Raw genomic sequence first — 18,347 nt, forward strand, 5'->3', positions numbered from 1 at the left:
CCGGGAGAAGAGCAGGCTGAGAGAGGACCTTCTCAATGCTGATCAATAGCTAAAGGGTCGAGGGCAAGAGGTTCCACCTGAACAGGAGGAAAAACTTTTCTGTGAGGGTTCTGGAGCCCTGAAGCAGGCTGCCCAGAGAGGTTGTAGAGTCTCTTTCTCTGCAGAGATTCCCAACCTGCCTGGACATTGCAATCCTGGGCAACCTGCTCTGGGTGACCCTGCTTTAACAGGGGGTTTGGACTAGATTACGTGATCACCAGAGGTTCTTCTAACCCTCACCAGTCTAGGATTCGGTGAAACTGTCCTGGTTTTATCTCAGCCAGCAGCTGAGCTCTAACAGTCCACTCACCATTTCCCAGACTGGGAATCAAACCCATGCCTCCTGTGTAGCAGGCAAGAATTCTACCATTTAACCACTACTGCAATGCTCCAGGTAGGCAAGGAGAAAAAGGACTTGGGAGGCAGAGTTGAGATAAGGGAGAGTTACTGGTACCAGACAATAGAAAGGAAAATACTGGTGTATGTAGCAGTAGAAGAACAAAGCACAAACTGCATGCACAAGCAATCCAAGCCAAAAAGGCAGCACCTCTGCATGGAAGCAAGGAAAAGGCAAGAAAAACCCAGTACAAGAAACCTTAGAAGCTATAGGATAGACTCCAAATCCCATAAATCCCTTTCACTCCCAGCCCACTAAAACCAATACAGAAACACAAGACACCTCTGCCTGAGAGGAACATATGATCCTGAGCTCCACCTCCTAATTACATCCCTGAGGGCATCCTATAGAGAGTTTCGTGGTGGTAGGAGTACAAAGCACTGCTGGGTGTCATCAATCCTACTAATTAACAGGAACTGTGCAGCACATTCAGCTATTGTCAGTCACTTGGTGTCACCCAGGGTCAAGGAATCAGAACTTCAGCTCCTGGTCAGGATTTTGTCCCTTTCCCTGGAGTGACATAAGTGATTCAGGAAAAAGAGCTTGGTGAGTTTATGCTGCGTGCATCTGACCCTGCTCAGAACAACAGAATCACAGAATTGTCAGGGTTGGAAGGGTCCTCAAGGATCACCCAGTTCCAATCCCCCTGCCATGGGCAGGGACACCTCACACTAGATCAGGTTGCTCAGAGCCCCATCCAGCCTGGCCTTAAGAACTTTAAGGGATGGGGGTTCCACCGCCTCCCTGGGCAACCTGCTCCAGTATCTCACCACCCTCACAGTGAAGAACTTCTCCTAACATCCAGTCTGAACCGACCCTCCTCTAGCGTGGATCCATTCTCCTTAATCCTATCACTACCAGACATCCTAAAAAGTCCCTCACCAGCTTTCTTGTAGGCCCCCTTAAGATACTTCTCTCTTCTGGGTGACGTGGCCAATCCCTTATCTATGTGGTTTTCAAACACAGACAAAAGAGAAAATTAAAGAGGCATAAAACCACCAGACTGACTGACATCATGTTGTGTGGGGGGCTGCTCTATAATCTTCTCACTACTGATGCTGCCTTTCCCTGCAGAAATAACATTATCTGTAAAATACATCCACAAAGCCACAGAGCTTGGGAGACAAGGCCATGGATCAAAGGGACTCTAGCTGCTCAGATGGTAGTTTTGCTATGATTCTTCTGCAAAGTTACTGAAAAAGACCTAATTTGGAGGAGGGAAAAAAAAAAAGAAATGAAGTATCCTCTTCCCTCATGCCTCTCTTTCTCTCACCCTTAACGACATCCTGGGAAATTTCAGTGGAGACTGGGTGGTCTCCCCAATTGCTGTGGCACTGTGGAGTGCATAACCCAGCATACAAAAGCACAACCTTTGTGCTGTGGAAGATAACAGAGAATACCTAAAATGGAGTAAATCCTCCTGATTTATACTAAGACATTTTATGAGAAGCTCTCCAATGAAGATCATCTGCCTGAATCCTACTACTGATCAGGATGAAAGTGCTGCTCTTCAGAAAAACACTGAGCCTCTGTTAAGATAGACCTGATGACTTGATCTGCAATAAAGGCAGACTTGCAGAGCACTTATGTGCACCAAAAGCATTTAACACTTGACATTGCAACATGTCCTTTCTACTGAAGCACGCCGGAGCTGGCCTGATTAACCTGCCTGATGATTGCATGCACCTACTTGTCCCCCTGTACTCAGCACTGGTGAAATCACACCTGGAATACTGGGCTCAGTTTTGGACTTCTCACTACAAGATGACCATTGAGGTGCTGATGAAGGGTCTGGAGAACAGTGTTTGTGAGGATTGGCTGAGGAAACTGGGGTTGTTCAGCTGGGAGAAAGGAGACTGAAGGGAGACCCTCTGGCTCTCTGCAATACCCTGAAAGGACGTTGGATTGAGGTGGGGGTCAGCCTCTTCTCCAAAGTAGCAAGTGATAGGACAAGAAGAAACGGCCTCAAGATGCACCAGAGGAGGTTCAGGTTGAACATGAGAAACAATTTCTTCCCCAAAGGGATGTCAAGCCCTGGAACACACTGCTCAGGGCAGAGGTGGAGTCCCCATCACTAGAGGAATTGAAAAGCTGTGTAGTTGTGGTGCTGAGGAACATGGTTTAGTGGTGATCTGGCTGCACTGGGTTAACAGCTGGACCTGATGATCTGTAAGGTCTCTTCCAACCAAAATGATTTTGTGATTTTGTGAATGTATGATTCTGTGATGTGACACAAGGTGGAGCCCTTGGAAACAAAGCCTCTCTATCTCTGGACAGGCATTTACTTAAGGAGACCAACTGCAGAGACATTACAGAGTGACCCAAAAATTGCTGTGAGGTCTCCAAACATGAGGGATTTCCCCTCCCGTGCAAGGCATTAAGTGACACAATCTGTTACCAATTAGATGAGGGTAATTTTGTCCCCATCCTTTGAAGGGGAGAGGTCCAACGTCTCACCTGATCACTGTGGGTGTGATTTCAGCACAGAAGAACACGCTGAGGCTTCCGACGGCATGCGATGAAAACATCCCCACGATGGAAAAGGCGGTAGAGAATTTGTCTTTGACGCTGTCACTCATACCTGCCAAGACAAGGGTGCTCATAAGAAGTGAAAATGAGGCCAAGCCTCCCAAGAAAGAAAACAAGAAAGTAGATTTAGTGTTACTTGCTCTCCCTAGACAAGTACCTGAGTCATTTGCACTACTAATTTAAAGCTGGCATTTATAAAACCTACTCCTCAAGCACCCAGGACAGAAGCATGCATGAACAAAATTATAATATGCCCAAAATGGTAGCTGTCTCAGAATGATTTATGCCCAGGCACCACAAAAAGGTAACCCCCCACCCAAAAAATACACCTTTGGGCAGTCTTCTAGGCACCAGCCACTTCCCTCCCATATCTGACAGACAAGTGAAGGCAGACAGCATTTATTAAGCTGCCCAGCATCTGGCACAGCTTGGTGGTGGTTTAGGCACTGGAGGGGTTCAAGAGCCAAGAGGGGAAAGGAATACAATCATTGCCAACTCCAGGGTGAGCCTCTGCACCAGATCTGTCTGCAAAGTCTGCTGTAAACCCCAGCTCTAGGTAATGTCAAGAACAGTGAAACACTCTCCTAAGTCACCTTGTTTGCTCAATCGTTCCATGACTGGATGGGAGCAAGGTTTCTGGGAGCAAACAGTGCAGGGAGACACCCCGGCAAAGCTAAACAAAATTGTCTTCTGGCCACGATGACAACACACCCCTCACTTGATACCCACTTGCCCATTCTGTGGGCAGGCCCAACAGTTAAACCCAGCACTGGTACCAGGGCACCACTAGACCATGTCCGTCAGCAGCACATCTACAGAGCTTTTAAACCCCTCCAGGGACAGGGACTCCACCACTGCACTGGGCAGCCTGTTTCAAGGCTTGACAACTCTTTAGAGAAGAAGGTGTTCCTCTTGTCCAGCCTAAACCTCTCCTGGCACAACTGTCTCCTCTGGGATGTCTGATCCAGGGTTGTGCAAACCCATGTAATCCATCCTTGCCAGCGAAGAGGCCACATCGTTCACACAAACTGTGAGGGGAACACATCATGACTAATGGGACCAACTGGGCAAAGGGAGTGGAGGTTTGCAACCAATACCTCCCACCTTCCTTCAGCCAAGTCCTAAGACCTGCCTGGAGAAAGGGCTGCTCATTCAGTCCCAAGCAGGTGCACTCTCTGGGTTGGATCCAATGCAAAGTAATGCTAGTTTTTGTTCTCACTGAAGATGAGAGCTCTCAGGAGAGCAAAAGGAATTCAGCAGCTCTTAGGTTACCGCTTCAAAAGTGTGCTACAGGCTGCTTAGGCCAGATGCTGCCAGCAGATAAGGACATGAGCCATGCTTGCAAACTATGGGCTCTGAGCCTCAGCTGCACCACTGACTCTACAGAGTGTTGTGATTGCTTGGCAGAAGAGACCTTGGAAGAGCTGGGCAAGGATAGGTCTGTTAAATCCAAGGCAGAAGGGCTCTCTGCCAGCTTTTGTTCCCCTGCAGCCTGTCACTGCATTGCTGCCACAGAACTTCAGGCTGGGATAAGGTACCCAGGGAAGTATTTGTTAAGGTGCCCAAGTTCCCTCATCAGAAAGGACTTCAACATCTCAGATCTTTCTGGAGAAGACCAAACTGGGAATGTTGCTTCTGAAACGGGGACTTTCTGAAAAATTCTTGTCTCATATCTAAAAATAAACCCTGGGGGACTTCTGTACCCTTCTCCTGATATGCAGGAGTGAGTCAAGACTATGTGGAGGGGATGCTACAGTGAGAGATAGCATCTAACCAAGCAGGTCTGGCTATAAGTGGGGTCCCAAGGCACTGTATAGGACTGAGACTTCACCATGCACCCCTATGCACCAGCAACCCTGCTCTGGGGAGCTTTGGCTCCCAGATCCCCTTGCTCCCAGGGAAGTGCTTCCTGCATGATGCAGACTTGTCCATAAACAGTCATACCTGAGTGTCCATAAACCACCATACCTGAGTCTGGAAGTTGACTGTATTTTCCGATCACTGGATCCCAGACCACAGAAGTTTGGGTAAGATAAAAATCAGAGAGGAAGGGAGAGAAAACAAGAGCATATTGTTACATACATATTTATTTAAAGGAAAAGAAAACAAAACCAGCAAATCCCATGTACCACCCTCACCCCCTCATACAGTTCTCCTTCCCCAGGCCATGACTAGCACATCTTCCCATGGCCACCAGATAGGACACACCATTATTTCCAAAGCCCCTTTCAGCTGGAGGACAGCATGCTAATGAGACAGTGATAACAAATGCAGCAGCACAGTGTTTTTAGGAGCCCCAGAGTTACCACTGGGACTAATACAAAGGCCTCTTTGTTGTTAACAAAGGGGGAGAAGAGAAACTGCCTTCATGCGGAAGCCCTGAGGAAAAGCCCAACAGAGGCTTTAGTTAGAGAGCAGAAGTTCAGCCACCAACAAAGTCTTCCCCAAAAGCCTGGGCTGGGGGTCCACGTGTCATGCCAACCACCAGCTATCATGTGTGCTAACTGTACAGGGATCTAGCAAGGGGAAGGGCAGCTGGGCACAGCTATGCTGGTCACCTCCCAGGTGACATCTCATGGTCCAGAGGAAAGGCCAGAAAGAGCAAGTCTCAAGGTCTGCTGTGGATTTGCTGCTGATGGAGAATCCTTTCACTTTCCTTCTCAAATCCTGGTTTTGTTTGCCAAATATATCCCAATGATGCTAAGCTAAAACACACAGGAGGCTGTAACAGATTTCATGTTGAGCATGATCACTGCTTCTCTCCAAATACTGTCCACCCCTTCTGAAGAAGAAAGGGAGCATGGTTTAAAGATGGAGAAGACAAACTGCTCCAAATTTCAAGACTCTCTTTTCCTCCTCTTCTCATAAAAGGAGTAGTGAAGGCAGAGTGGGAAAGGCTGAGGCGCACACAACGTTGAGAGAAGCCAAGGTGCCAACTCAGCAGCAAGCACCTAGAGCCCATGCCTTTAGGATTTTGGAGTGCCCTCCATATGATGAAAAAGGTTCCCTGTTTCTCTCCTACACTCCTACAAACTGTGTTCACTGGAGGTTAACTTGGTAAACACTTTCAGGAGACATGGTATGTAAATCTGGACAACTCTTGCTGGCTTAGGGCTACCTCCAGCATGTGGAAATGTGGAATCCTTCCAGCCTCAACACAAAAAACTCTCTCATTAAAGCCCTTAATTATTTCTAAACTTAGAAATGGAAAGCGGCAACAAGCAGTGTTCTGGTATACATCTCACAGCCAGTTTGTCCAAGACACATCTCAACCCTTTTCCTCCTTCCTTGGGGTTAGGTTTCTTGAGACAGAGGTCTAATGCTTTGCAACTGTAAGAGCAGCCAACCACACCTCACCGTCTGTCTGCTTCAACACATCTCTGAGGCATCATGCTCAGCTTCCTCAACTAATAGAAAATAAAGTCAGGGGAATAAAATTATTTTATAAATGAAAATTTATATATCAGTTTTAAATTTAAGCAGCTCAAAAGGGCCAGAGACAGGTAAGCACATGCAAAGGATGAGGTGGGACACTCTCTGCTTCTGGCAGAAACAATGCATTTAAAAAGTTGTATTACCTCATGAAGTTGTGTGTGCAAATTTACATGGACTACACACACCCCCCCACATTAAAAGCAGGGCCTCTCAGCTGCTATCTCTATATTACTCATATGCACAAGATGCTCTGAGCAGCTGGAGAACATCCACCTACTAACTTTTGCTTGTTTAGAGGCTACTCATGAAGCAGTCTCAAATGGGAAAGTGTTCCCTTCCCAACCCCTACCAGTGTTTTCCCAGAGGGTGTTTCACTGAAATAAATTAAAAGTGTTTTTTGTTTAAGTGACAGACCCAAAGCTCAACAAGCTTCACCACGGGGGCTCATCCAGAATACTATGCCTTTTGATAACGAACCCAAGACAACGAGTGTTTGAGGAATTCTTCAAATGAATACAGCTTCTTAAACTAAGCAGGTATAAGGCAAGCCACAAACCTGAGCAAGGCAAAGGAAATGCTCACATTTCTTGGCTCCTTATGTGCACACCACATTTGTGGCCCTGTAAAATCTCATCTCCAACTTACAGTTGAGAAGGCCGAGTTGCAGAAGCGATGCCAGGGCTGTGAGGATCATGAAAAGCAGGAGTCCTCCTCTCCTTCCTAGAAAGCCGACCACCGGGCACATGGCCAGGCAGGAGGCCAGCGCAATCCCAGCCATGGTGTAGTAGTCAGCATAGAAGTTGTGGGTAATCGCCATCTTCGCCTCGTGCCCCATCATGCTCTTGGCAAAGCAGTGGTGTATGCCGTAACCAGTCAGCCTGGGAGAAAGAGGAGAGGGCAAGAGGAGGCGATTGGTGAGAAGATGGTCACACACTGCAGTGCAATTCACAGTATCACAGTATATCAGAGGTTGGAAGGGACCTCAAGAGATCACCTGGTCCAACCCCCCTGCCAGAGCAGGATCACTTAGGGTAGTCTGCACAGGAATGCATCCAGGTGGATTTTGAAAGTCTCCAGAGAAGGAGGCTCTACAACCCCCTCCCGGCAGCCTGTTCCGGTGCTCTGTCACCCTCACTGTAAAGAAGTTTCTCCTCACCTTGAGGTGAAATCTTCTATGTTCTAGTTTGAATCCATTGTTCCTTGTCCTATCACTGTGTACCACCAAAAAGAGCCTGGCCCCCTCCTCCTGACACCCACCCCTCAGATATTTATAGACATTGATCAGATCCCCTCTCAGTCTTCTCTTCAATGTAGGAACACATCAATGCAGGAAGAATTCCTTCTGCTACAGGAATGCCAGCTGTGGAGTGTCCTTCTCTGAAAAGACTCTAAACCTGCCTGGACACAAAACTTGGCGACCCACTGTGGGTGACTGATTTAGCAGGGGGAGTTGGACTAGATAACCTCCAGAGGGCCCTTCCAACCCCCTCCATTCTGTGACTCTGTAAATACAAAACCTGGTGTAAAAAGACTCAGCTCAGACTTCTGGGTGCTGCTGTAAAAATAAGCAGTGATCAGAAGCCGCCTAGCAAGGTCAGCAAGGTCAGGAGAAGGTTTATCCTTATTGATGTCTTGGTTTAAGGAGCGAGACAGAGCTCTTTAACCCTTCTCAAAGGAATTAAAGAAAACACACAGAATGGGAAAGAATTGGAAGTTTAAAACAAAAATATTATTCATAACCACGTACTACAGTACAAAGATATAAAATACACAAAGCTTCACAGTCTACCTTGACCACAGTTTTCCAAAAAACCTCCCTAGGCCAAGGCTTCCCACCACCTTCCTCCAAACCAGGACAAACACCCAGGCCTCAGACGCCCCCTGCCCACCATGTCTCCCTGCCCCCCCAGTCCGAGTGATGCAGCTACAGATTCAGCTTTCCAGCTGCAGGACAAGCTGGGCCACTCCAGACCCCAACTGGCAGCATTGCCAAGGCCGAACCAGGCCCCACTCCCTCACGCCAAACCCAAGGTAAAGCTCTGCACATCCTCCCGGGAGCAGAGTGGGAGGAAAAAGGGGAGAAACTCACTCTGCAGCCAGTCGGTATAGAGATCGCAGAATTATGGGACGTGATAACAAGCTACAAGTTCCTGGACCCATCTAGTCCCTCTGGAGGACCTTGAAGGAACTCTAGGGTTCTTAAAAGGCATCCACTCTCAACCCATAACAACTGACAGGTGGCCCCTTCTTCTGCCACACATCCAAATTAGATGTAAATGCCTCCAACTTGTGCTCCTGTGGCATTAATTATTCCAAAAATCCCACCCAGGGTGCCAGCAGCAGATGTCTGCATGCACATGGCCCCGTGAGAGCACTGGTGATGTCCAACAAGACACATGGTGCTGCTACCTGAAATGGCCAAGTTCCTTCATGTTTGCTAGCACAAAAATCATTGCCTGCAGCAACAGCTGGTGTTTCTCCTGGGTAATCAGCAACACTAGTGAAGGGTCCCAGACAGAGAAACAGAGGAGCTCCACCACTACTTCCTACAACTGCTTCCAGTTAACCATTCAAGTATTCCAGCAGAAAGCGATGGGACTTACGAGTTCACACACAACACGACAATGTTTTTCCATAGGTTCCTGGTTCCCACCACCTTGACAATGCAAACTTTCTTCGGTCTTCTTGCGATCTCCTTTTCCAGCTCTGAAAAAAACCCAACAACAAACAAACAACCCCAAACCAAAATTATTCTTCCACTGGGGAGAATGAGGTGGAGAAGCTTTGCTTGTGAACTACTGAAGGAATATTCTGAAGGATGTTCTAGAGAGCACAGCACCACTGCTTTCAATAGCAGCAGTAGTAAAACCACTAAACAACCTGCCTAAAGTCCACCTGGTTAGCCTGGAGAAGAGCAGACTGAGAGGACATCTTCTCAATGCTGATCAATAGCTAAAGGGCAGAGGCCAAGAGGATGAGACCAGACCATTTTCAGTGTTGCCCAGCAACAGGACAAGGATCAACAGGTACAAACTGGAACCCAGGAGGCTCCATCTGAACAGAAGGAAGCAGATTTTTGCTGTGAGGGTGCTGGTGCCCTGGAGCAGGCTGCCCAGAGAGGTTGCAGAATCTCCTTCTCTGGAGAGATTCCAAACCCACCTGGACACTGAGATCCTGGGCAACCTGCTCTGGGTGACCCTGCTTTAGCAGTGGGGTTGGACTAGATGATCTCCAGAGAGTTCTTCCAACCTCCACTATTCTGAGATTATGTGAAAGAAAAGCCCTTGGGCATCATCAGATGTGATGTCTTTATGCTTCAGAGCTCATCTCACCATATCCTTAAAGCACTGGGCAGCTACAAGGTCACTTTTCTTTCATTTCTCTAGCAAAACCTTACAGATATCGCATTCTACATTATTGTTCCGTGTGAACAAAACCAAATGGAACTTCTTGTTGGCGTTGGGTTAGGAACTGGGCGGAGGGCCGAGCCCAGAGAGTGGTGGTGAATGGTGCCACATCCAGCTGGCAGCCTGTCACTAGTGGTGTCCCCCAGGGATCAGTGCTGGGCCCCGTCCTGTTCAATATCTTTATCGATGATCTGGATGAGGGGATTGAGTCCATCATCAGTAAATTTGCAGATGACACCAAGCTGGGAGCAGCTGTTGATCTGTTAGAAGGTAGAAGGGCTCTGCAGAGGGACCTTGACAGGCTGGACAGATGGGCAGAGTCCAACATGTTGGCATTCAACAAATCCAAGTGCCAGGTGCTGCACTTTGGCCACAACAACCCCATGCAGAGCTACAGGCTGGGGTCAGAGTGGCTGGAGAGCAGCCAGGCAGAAAGGGACCTGGGGGTACTGGTTGACAGGCGCCTGAACATGAGCCAGCAGTGTGCCCAGGTGGCCAAGACAGCCAATGGCATCCTGGCCTGCATCAGGAATAGTGTGGCCAGCAGGAGCAGGGAGGTCATTGTACCCCTGTACACAGCACTGGTTAGGCCACACCTTGAGTACTGTGTCCAGTTCTGGGCCCCTCAGTTTAGGAAAGATGTTGAATTGCTGGAGCATGTCCAGAGAAGGGCAACGAGGCTGGGGAGAGGCCTTGAGCACAAGCCCTATGAGGAGAGGCTGAGGGAGCTGGGACTGTTTAGCCTGGAGAAGAGGAGGCTCAGGGGTGACCTCATTGCTGTCTACAACTGCCTGAAGGGAGGTTGTAGCCAGGTGGGGGTTGGTCTCTTCTCCCAGGCAACCAGCAGCAGAACAAGAGGACACAGTCTCAAGCTGCGCCAGGGGAGGTTTAGGCTGGAGGTGAGGAGAAAGTTCTTCACAGAGAGAGTGGTTGGCCATTGGAATGGGCTGCCCAGGGAGGTGGTGGAGTCACCGTCCCTGGAGGTGTTCAAGAGGGGACTGGACGTGGCACTTGGTGCCATGGTTTAGATAGGCATGAGGTGTAGGGTGACAGGTTGGACTCGATGATCTTTGAGGTCTCTTCCAGCCTTCTTGATTCTATGATTCTATGATTCTTACTTCCCAAAGACTATCAGGTTAGGGCTTGAAGAACGCCAAGAAAACCAGTTTCCAAAATGCTGGACCAGTGAGAAAGCTGAAAGGACATAGTCTGGTAAAAATGGCAGAAGCTATAGCTCTAAAGAGGTATCACAGTGATGATGCACTCCAGGAGTACAGACTGGACAGGTTTTTAAAAATTTGTGTCACTGCTTTTGAGGCTGGCTGGGCTGGAAAGCAGCAGCATGGTCCCATTGCAAGCCATGCCTGAGCTCTCTTCCTGCATACAGAATCAGCCTGGGTGTCCTCAGCTGTCCATGCTGGCCTGCCCTGACCCCTGCTTCCCTCCACTGAATAACAAGCTCTTTAAGACATGCAAGATGGGAAAATAAAAGCATGTCCCAACAGGCTGGGGAGGAGGGGGGTGGTGGTGGTGGTGGTGTTGTGTGAGGGAGGAATGAAATAAATCACCTGCATTTACAAACAAAGCAAAAGACATTTGTCTGCTGTTGTTTGACAATTGTATCATAAAAATAATAAATCAAAGGAACACTATTTATATGCAAATAGTTGAGCTATTCGCTGATCACAGGTTACTCCTGGTCCTCTACCTAGAGTAACAGCAGGGATCGCTTCTGAGAAAAGCAGCAAAGCATATTTTACATCAATGATCACACTGGAGCAGAATATTGCTGTGCATTTTTTCTTACTCCCTGATAATGCCAATTTCTGGATGGCATGAAGCTCCTGGAAGCATAAAACCAGAGGTGAAGCAAAAGAGGAAATTTGTCATATTACGATTTGTGCTCCAGGAGCACTCAGCAAGCTCAGCAACAGATTGGGGCTCTATCAAAAAAAAAAAAAAAAAAAAGTCATAAAAAGAGATGGTCCCTGATCTCAAAGAGCAAGGTCAAAAAGATTTTGGAAAGGAGGAAATGGGGATAAAATAATTCAGGAACAATCTAAGCAGTTTGATAATACTGTAATTCCAGGGTTGTTCAAGTCTGGAGGAGACTCAAGGGAGACCTTCTTGCTCTCTACAACTCCCTGAAGGGAGGTTGGAGCCAGGTAGGGGTCAGTCTCTTCTGCCTAGTAACAAGCATTAGGATGAGAGGAAATGGCACTCTGGGACATGGTTTAGTAGGCATGGCAGTGTTGGGTTGATGGTTATACTTTATGATCTTAAAGGTGTTTTCCAACCTTAATGATTCTATGATAATTGAGCCCATGCCAAACCTTCTACAGTGAAAAATTCAAAGTGAGCACTAGAAGCAGCACAAGGGTTTGAAAAGCTGTTGATGACTCTTCACTACTTCATCTGAAGGGCAACACTGAAAATCACCACCCAACCAACACATGCTGCACAGATTTCGTGTGGACACCAGGGTTCATACCAAAAGGCAATCTTCTCAGTGCTGATCAATATCTAAAGGGTGGAGGGCAAGAGGACAGCCAAGACAGTGGTGCCCAGTGACAAGACAAGGGGCGACAGGGACAAAGTGTAAGCCAAGAGGTTCCAACTGAACAGGAGGAATAATTTCTTTGCTATGAGGGTGCAGAAGCCCTGAAGCAGGCTGCTCAAAGAGGTCATGCAGTCTTTTCTGGAGAGATTCCAAACCTGGACATTGTGATCCTGGGCAGCCTGCTGTGTGTGACCCTGCTTTAGCCAGGGGATTGGACTAGATGATCCTCAGAGGCACCCTCCAACACCCACCTGGCATTCTGTGATTTGTTCTTAGACTATTCAATAATGATTAGGTCAATCCTTGCAAAATAATTCTGCTTAGCGCTTTTCACTGTTCTGTCTTCAAGTCCTTACATGGTCAGTGGGTTATATGGATGATGTCCTCTCTGCCTCAGCTGCAGTAAAGAGCACATACAAGGGGGATCTCACTCCTCCTCTGCCCTGCCTCATGCAGCAGTGTCCATTCAGTGGGCTCTTGTTTCTGCCCTGATGGGAATATGCTCCATGCACGCAGAGCATTGTTATAGGAAAACTGCCCCAAAAGGATTCCAGAATTAGCTGCATTACAAGTAAGAAAAGAAGAGAGAGTGGGACAGGAGGAGAGAGAGTGGGAAAGAAAAGAGAGGGGAAAGAAAACAAATCAATCAATCAATCAAACAAACAAAAAACTCCAAGTCAAACAACCACCAAAAAAAAAACAAAAATAAAAAAAAGAGAGAAAAGGAAAGGAAAAAGAGAGGGGAAAAAGAAAAGAATCTGGCCTCAAACCTTTCACCACGGAATACAAACAGCACCTAAGTCTTTACTGAAAGCCTTTTGGCTCTACCAGCTCTTTACTTCTCTATCTTCTTATGATGTGCTCCCAACCTAAGCCACCTCTACCAGACAATGACTCCTCCAAGTTCCCGACACCATCAATCTTTCTGACACCTTTCTCCCTGCTTTGTTTCTATATATAACACTAAGATATTTCCCCAAAATCCCATCCTACAGCTAAATCAATCACTTACAATACTGAAAATCTTATTCAGATAGCAAGAAATAAGATGTGACTTGCAAACCATCACCAGCCTGTCTCTCATGCAAGTGGCCTGCTCTCTTTAGAGGTAGCCTGCTCTGACTGTGACAGGCATCAGGAAAGTGGCAGCTCTTGGGCTCTCTGGACTTCATATGTCAACCTTAAGCTCTTCAAAGAGAAGTCAAACCAATGCCTATTAAAACCCCATGGAAGCAAACTGCTGCTCTCTCAATTACTGGAACACTGCCAGGAAAACTCCCCTTCCCCCAACTTACTCTTTGATTTTGCACTGAAGTCATCAGTGCAGAAGGAATTAGCATGAAACATTTCAGTTCTGACTGATTTACCAGAAGGGTGAATGTGGAAAATAAAACCCCACATTTTTATCCATTTACTCAGAGACCCATTGTGAGTTTTCCCATACTCTGGAGCCCACACACGCTCCAGGGATTTGGTAGGAAGTCAATAAGCGAACCCTTTATATCTCAGTGGAAATTAAAACTATTCATTGGGAGACTTTCACAGCCTCATGGGGAGGGGAACCCCACCAGCTTCCAGCTCCCAACACTGCTGAATTCTCATGGGATCCTCTGCATTCCAGGAGCAGAGTTTTCAAAACCAGAACGTGCCTTTCAAGCCTTCACATGAAGCCACCCCTCTCTGCACTGCTTGGCAAAGACTTAATAGACAAAACTCAAATCCAGCCGCCAAGACAGGACGTCCAAAATGACAAGCATCCCTGTGGTGATGGGCTTGTGCTGGATTTTTCTGGCTGCAAAATGACACTGTCAGTTGCTCCTGGAACAGGAAAAGAGCAACGGAAGCCCAACACAAAGGGTCAATCAATCCCCAGAGCACGACAGCTCTGTGGCAGGAGGTAGATCAGTCCAAAACAAAGAGCTGCATCAACCTGATCCAGCCATATTGAGTTCCTGATACATGGGGTTTTTTCTACCTTCCAGAATCTGTCCCATGAACAACCTTTGTGCTTATTTATTTAAATCATGAATGCCCAGCAACCTGACCTATGGCATTTTTGAAAAGCCTTGTGGTAAAAGGAAGTTGAAGGCTATCAAGTCACATACAGAAACTATGAGGTGGGTAAAGCAGACAGCAGTCAGGGACAGAAAAGTAGAAATCCTAAGGGGATGTCAAGAGGTTAGTGGTGGATATCTCACCATACTATTAAAAAAAAATTAAGAATCTTGTTTAATAATTTCACCAGGGAGCTAGCACAAACCTTAGGAAAGTGCCAACAAAGTCTGCTAGTGACAAAGTGAGGCACTGTCATTGAAATGGGGCATCAGAGGGAATTGGCTGAGCTTGAGATCCACTTTGTCTGGCAAAAGCAAGTAAAAAATGCAGACTATAAGCTTGGATACTAAGGACTAACAGGAAATGTTTCTGCTGGAAGACAAGCTTTAAGCAAATAACTTGGTTGCACGCTACTTGAACAGAAGTGACTACAAAGCATCAGCTTACTGTGTCTATGAGATATTTGCAATCCAGACAATGAAATAATGGTGCTCCTTTACAGTTGTGATCATCAATATTGAAGAAATTAAAGCTCTGACAAGCTGATTGATAAAAGGAGAGGAGATAAAGGAAAGCTTCACCTCAGCAAAGGAATGGGGCTGCTGCCTGCTCACATAACATGAGGAAAGTGAAAGATACTTAATACATAGTCACAGGCTCAAAAGGGAAGGAAAAAAGATGAAGACCTATATTTGGATTGAATGCTAAAGCAGATTCCAGTACAACAGCAATTTGGAGCCTGGAACGGCCTCCAAGCAAAGCAGGGGACAAAAATACTACCATAATTTAAAGTGAAGTTCAATCCATTAGAGCAATTGCATAACTCACTGACTCTAATGGCAAAGGACTGATTGCAATAATTTGGCTCAATCCTGTATTTCTAAGTACATTCAAAAAAAGAGAGGAAAAGCCAGACATAAAGTTGCCATCCCAATCTTCAATTGCTCATAGGCATTACGATACAGCTCTTCATTAGATGATCACACAGGTGATTCCTCTGCCGCTGCAACTCTCACTGCAGCCAGCAAATGGGCAGCTATTAACTATGCCTCTACCTTTCTGATTCAGTATCTGCCCCTCAACCTTATCACCCAACCTTCCAGTGAGTACCCAATCACAGGTTTCCTCAAAGACATGCCTACAGTGGTGCCATTATATTCATGTGCTTCATTGGTACCAATGAAATTATCTTCACCACCTTCTTAATAATGACAAAGATTTTTCCTGTTTTGTAGGCACAGTGATAAAATACAGAGGAACTGTGCCCAGAATGAGGAATATCCTGCAGCAACACTCCTTGTAGGTGCTAAAATAAATGGTCTCAGGTTTCTACAAATCAAGCCCCAAAATTACATGCTAGAGGCAGACTCTGAAGAAACCATGATTAGTGACAGCACTGAAAGAGCCTGATTCCAGGGGAATTTCCATCATTGTACAAGAGCATCCCTGGCAGACACAGGCAATGAGTACAGCTTTTCAGGAGGCGTTCAGCTTCATTTCCACAGGACTGTCCTCTTTCCTTTTCCAACCCTCTGCCTCATTCACTACACACCTTCCAAATTCTGCAACAAATGAGGAACAGACAACAGCTTCATTCCCACAGCATCGTCCATCCTATGCACTGATTCGTCCATTCTATGCCCTGTGGAAAAAATAGGTCACAATCATGTTATTAAAGGCTGTATCATCATGCCTTCATGCCAGGAGGCCAAGCAAGGGTTGCCCAGGCAACCTGACTTCTTTCAATTCCAGAGCATGACTTGTCAATGTTTGCATTCCTCTAACATTAAAAAACCCCAACCCAACACAAAGAACACCTCAAACGTCATTGTATGAAGCTGTATCTGGGCCATGAGAAGGTCTCAGATACTTAACATGTGCATTGCTGCTATTTACTGCTAGAGCTTTGGAGGAAACCTTGCAGGCAGAGCTGGTGAGTTGGGCAGCAATAGAGAGGTGAAGGACACATTGGAGGAGGGGATTTCACAACAGAAAGAGTTCTAAGACAGACTGTCCTTGGAAGCAAATAATCTGAGAGTGGAACACCTCTGTTGTAAGGACAGACTGAGAGAGTTGGGATTGTTCAGTCTGCAGAGAGAAGGCTCCAGGAAGACCTTCTTGTTGCCTTTCAGTACTTAAAGGGGCCGGTAAGAAAGATAGGGGCAGACTTTTTAGCAGGGCTTGTTGTGACAGGACAAGAGGTGACGGTTTTAAACTAAAAGAGGGAGATTTAGACTAGATGGAATAAATGTTTTACTCTGAGGGTGGTGAGACCTTGGCCTTGGTTGCCCAGAGAGGTGGTGGATGCCCCATCACCAGAGCCATTTCAGGTGAGGTTGTTCGGGGTCCTGAGCAACCTGCTCTAGTTGAAGATGTCCCTGTTCACTGTGGGAGGGTTGGACTAGATGATCTTTAAAGGTCCCTTCTAACCTAAACCATTCTATGATTCTATGAAATAACAGCAGCCCCTTTAGTCTCCATGCTCCAGCTGGGCTTTTTCTCTACAGCTGTTAATTCTCTCCAGTCCCTTGACACGTTTCCCCTCCTCTATGTCCTCTCCAACCATCTTCATTCTTTGTTCCAATAACTCTTTTCACTCTCTTGATTCCTCTCTTCTCTGTCCACTGGTTCCCTCTTACTGCTCTCCACTTCCAGTTGGCTCCCAAAGTCTCTTATTCCACCCCTCATGTCCACACCCAGACTAACCCATTCTCTTCTCTCTCAGTGCCCATGGACTAGGGGACCATGGCAGTACCAGGGCATGCTGCCAGCCCTTCTCTTGCCATTCCTGCTGGGCAAATCTGGCTGAGAGGAAATGTCACACCGTGGACAAATGGCCACTGTGTGAGCTGGGCACAAAGCAACTGCAACAGCTGAGGTATGGCCAGCCAGAGTCTGTGGAAGACTCAACAACCGAGAAAGAGTCACTCAAGCTTAAGTAGAGGATGATACCCTCTTCCCTTTCCAATGTTCTAAGATATTTAGCTTTTTCCAGTGGCATCAAAAGGCACATCCTTAGTAGTGCTCCACTTCTCTCCCCTCCAAACTCTGCTGCTGTCAGAGGTTGTTACCACCCTCCCCAGGGATAAATTCGGGGCATGTGTGGGCTCTCTTCTTCCATTCTGGTAGACCCAGCCAGCAGAAGAGGACTTATACTGATCAGTTTTATTCTTGTGACTTGCTATATATCATATACTGCATGTCACGGAATCACAGACTGGTTTAGGGTGGAAGGGACCTAAAACGCCATCTAGTCCAACCCACCTGCAGTCAGCAGGGACATCTTCAACTTATATCAGGTTGCTCAGAGCCCCAGGCAACCTGACCTGGAATGCTTCCAGGGATGGGGCATCTACTACCTCTCTGGGCAATCTGGGCCAGTGTCTCACCACCCTCAAAGTAAAACATTTCTTCCTCGTATCCAAGTCTAAATCTCCCTATTTTAGTTTAAAACCATCACCCCTTGCCCTGTCACAACAGGCCCTGCTAGAGAGTCCCTATCTTTCTTACCAGCCCCTTTAAGTACTGAAAGGCCACAATAAGGTCTCCCCGGACCCTTTCCTTCTCTGGGCTGAACAACCCCAACTCTCTCAGCCCTGAAAGAATTGCATCGGTTCCTGCTCCTGGAGAACAGGAAACCATCAGGAGAAATGCAGCCCCTCACAAAAGCTGATTTAGCATACAGGAGGGCAACAGAAACCACTTGCTAGTTTTGTGTAAGATGGAAATCTCTGTGACAAATAGTTTCAAAGGACTATTCCTTTGTAAGACTTGGAGGCTGCCTTCAAGTAGCACCTTGAACTGTTCTAATTTCTCACCTTTACCTGACTTCCCCCTGGGACTTCCATGGGATATTTAAGTCAAGTACCATAAAACAACCAAGAAACAGGACCTAGTAAAGGGACACACTTGGTTTGTATGTGGT

The 18,347-nt window shown here is 46.9% G+C and overlaps 1 protein-coding gene across 3 annotated transcripts in view; it reads right to left on the minus strand.

Moving 5' to 3' along the window:
- The window catches only part of SLC22A23 (solute carrier family 22 member 23), a 94,028-nt gene that overhangs the window by 2,210 nt on the left and 73,471 nt on the right, over positions 1–18,347 (minus strand). The window contains exons 6-10 of one of the 3 annotated variants that reach the window (XM_054381705.1): positions 9,004–9,106; positions 7,046–7,278; positions 4,934–4,966; positions 3,511–3,517; positions 2,894–3,034 (exon numbers count right to left, since the gene is read on the minus strand). In XM_054381705.1, coding sequence (XP_054237680.1) covers positions 2,894–3,034; positions 3,511–3,517; positions 4,934–4,966; positions 7,046–7,278; positions 9,004–9,106 — 517 coding nt within the window. Of the gene's footprint in view, positions 1–2,893; positions 3,035–3,510; positions 3,518–4,933; positions 4,967–7,045; positions 7,279–9,003; positions 9,107–15,974; positions 16,065–18,347 lie in introns of all 3 variants that reach the window. The other 2 variants (XM_054381703.1, XM_054381704.1) reach the window with 2 other exon arrangements.

Source organism: Indicator indicator, chromosome 6 (genome assembly GCF_027791375.1).
Source record: "Indicator indicator isolate 239-I01 chromosome 6, UM_Iind_1.1, whole genome shotgun sequence".
Lineage (NCBI taxonomy): Eukaryota > Metazoa > Chordata > Aves > Piciformes > Indicatoridae > Indicator > Indicator indicator.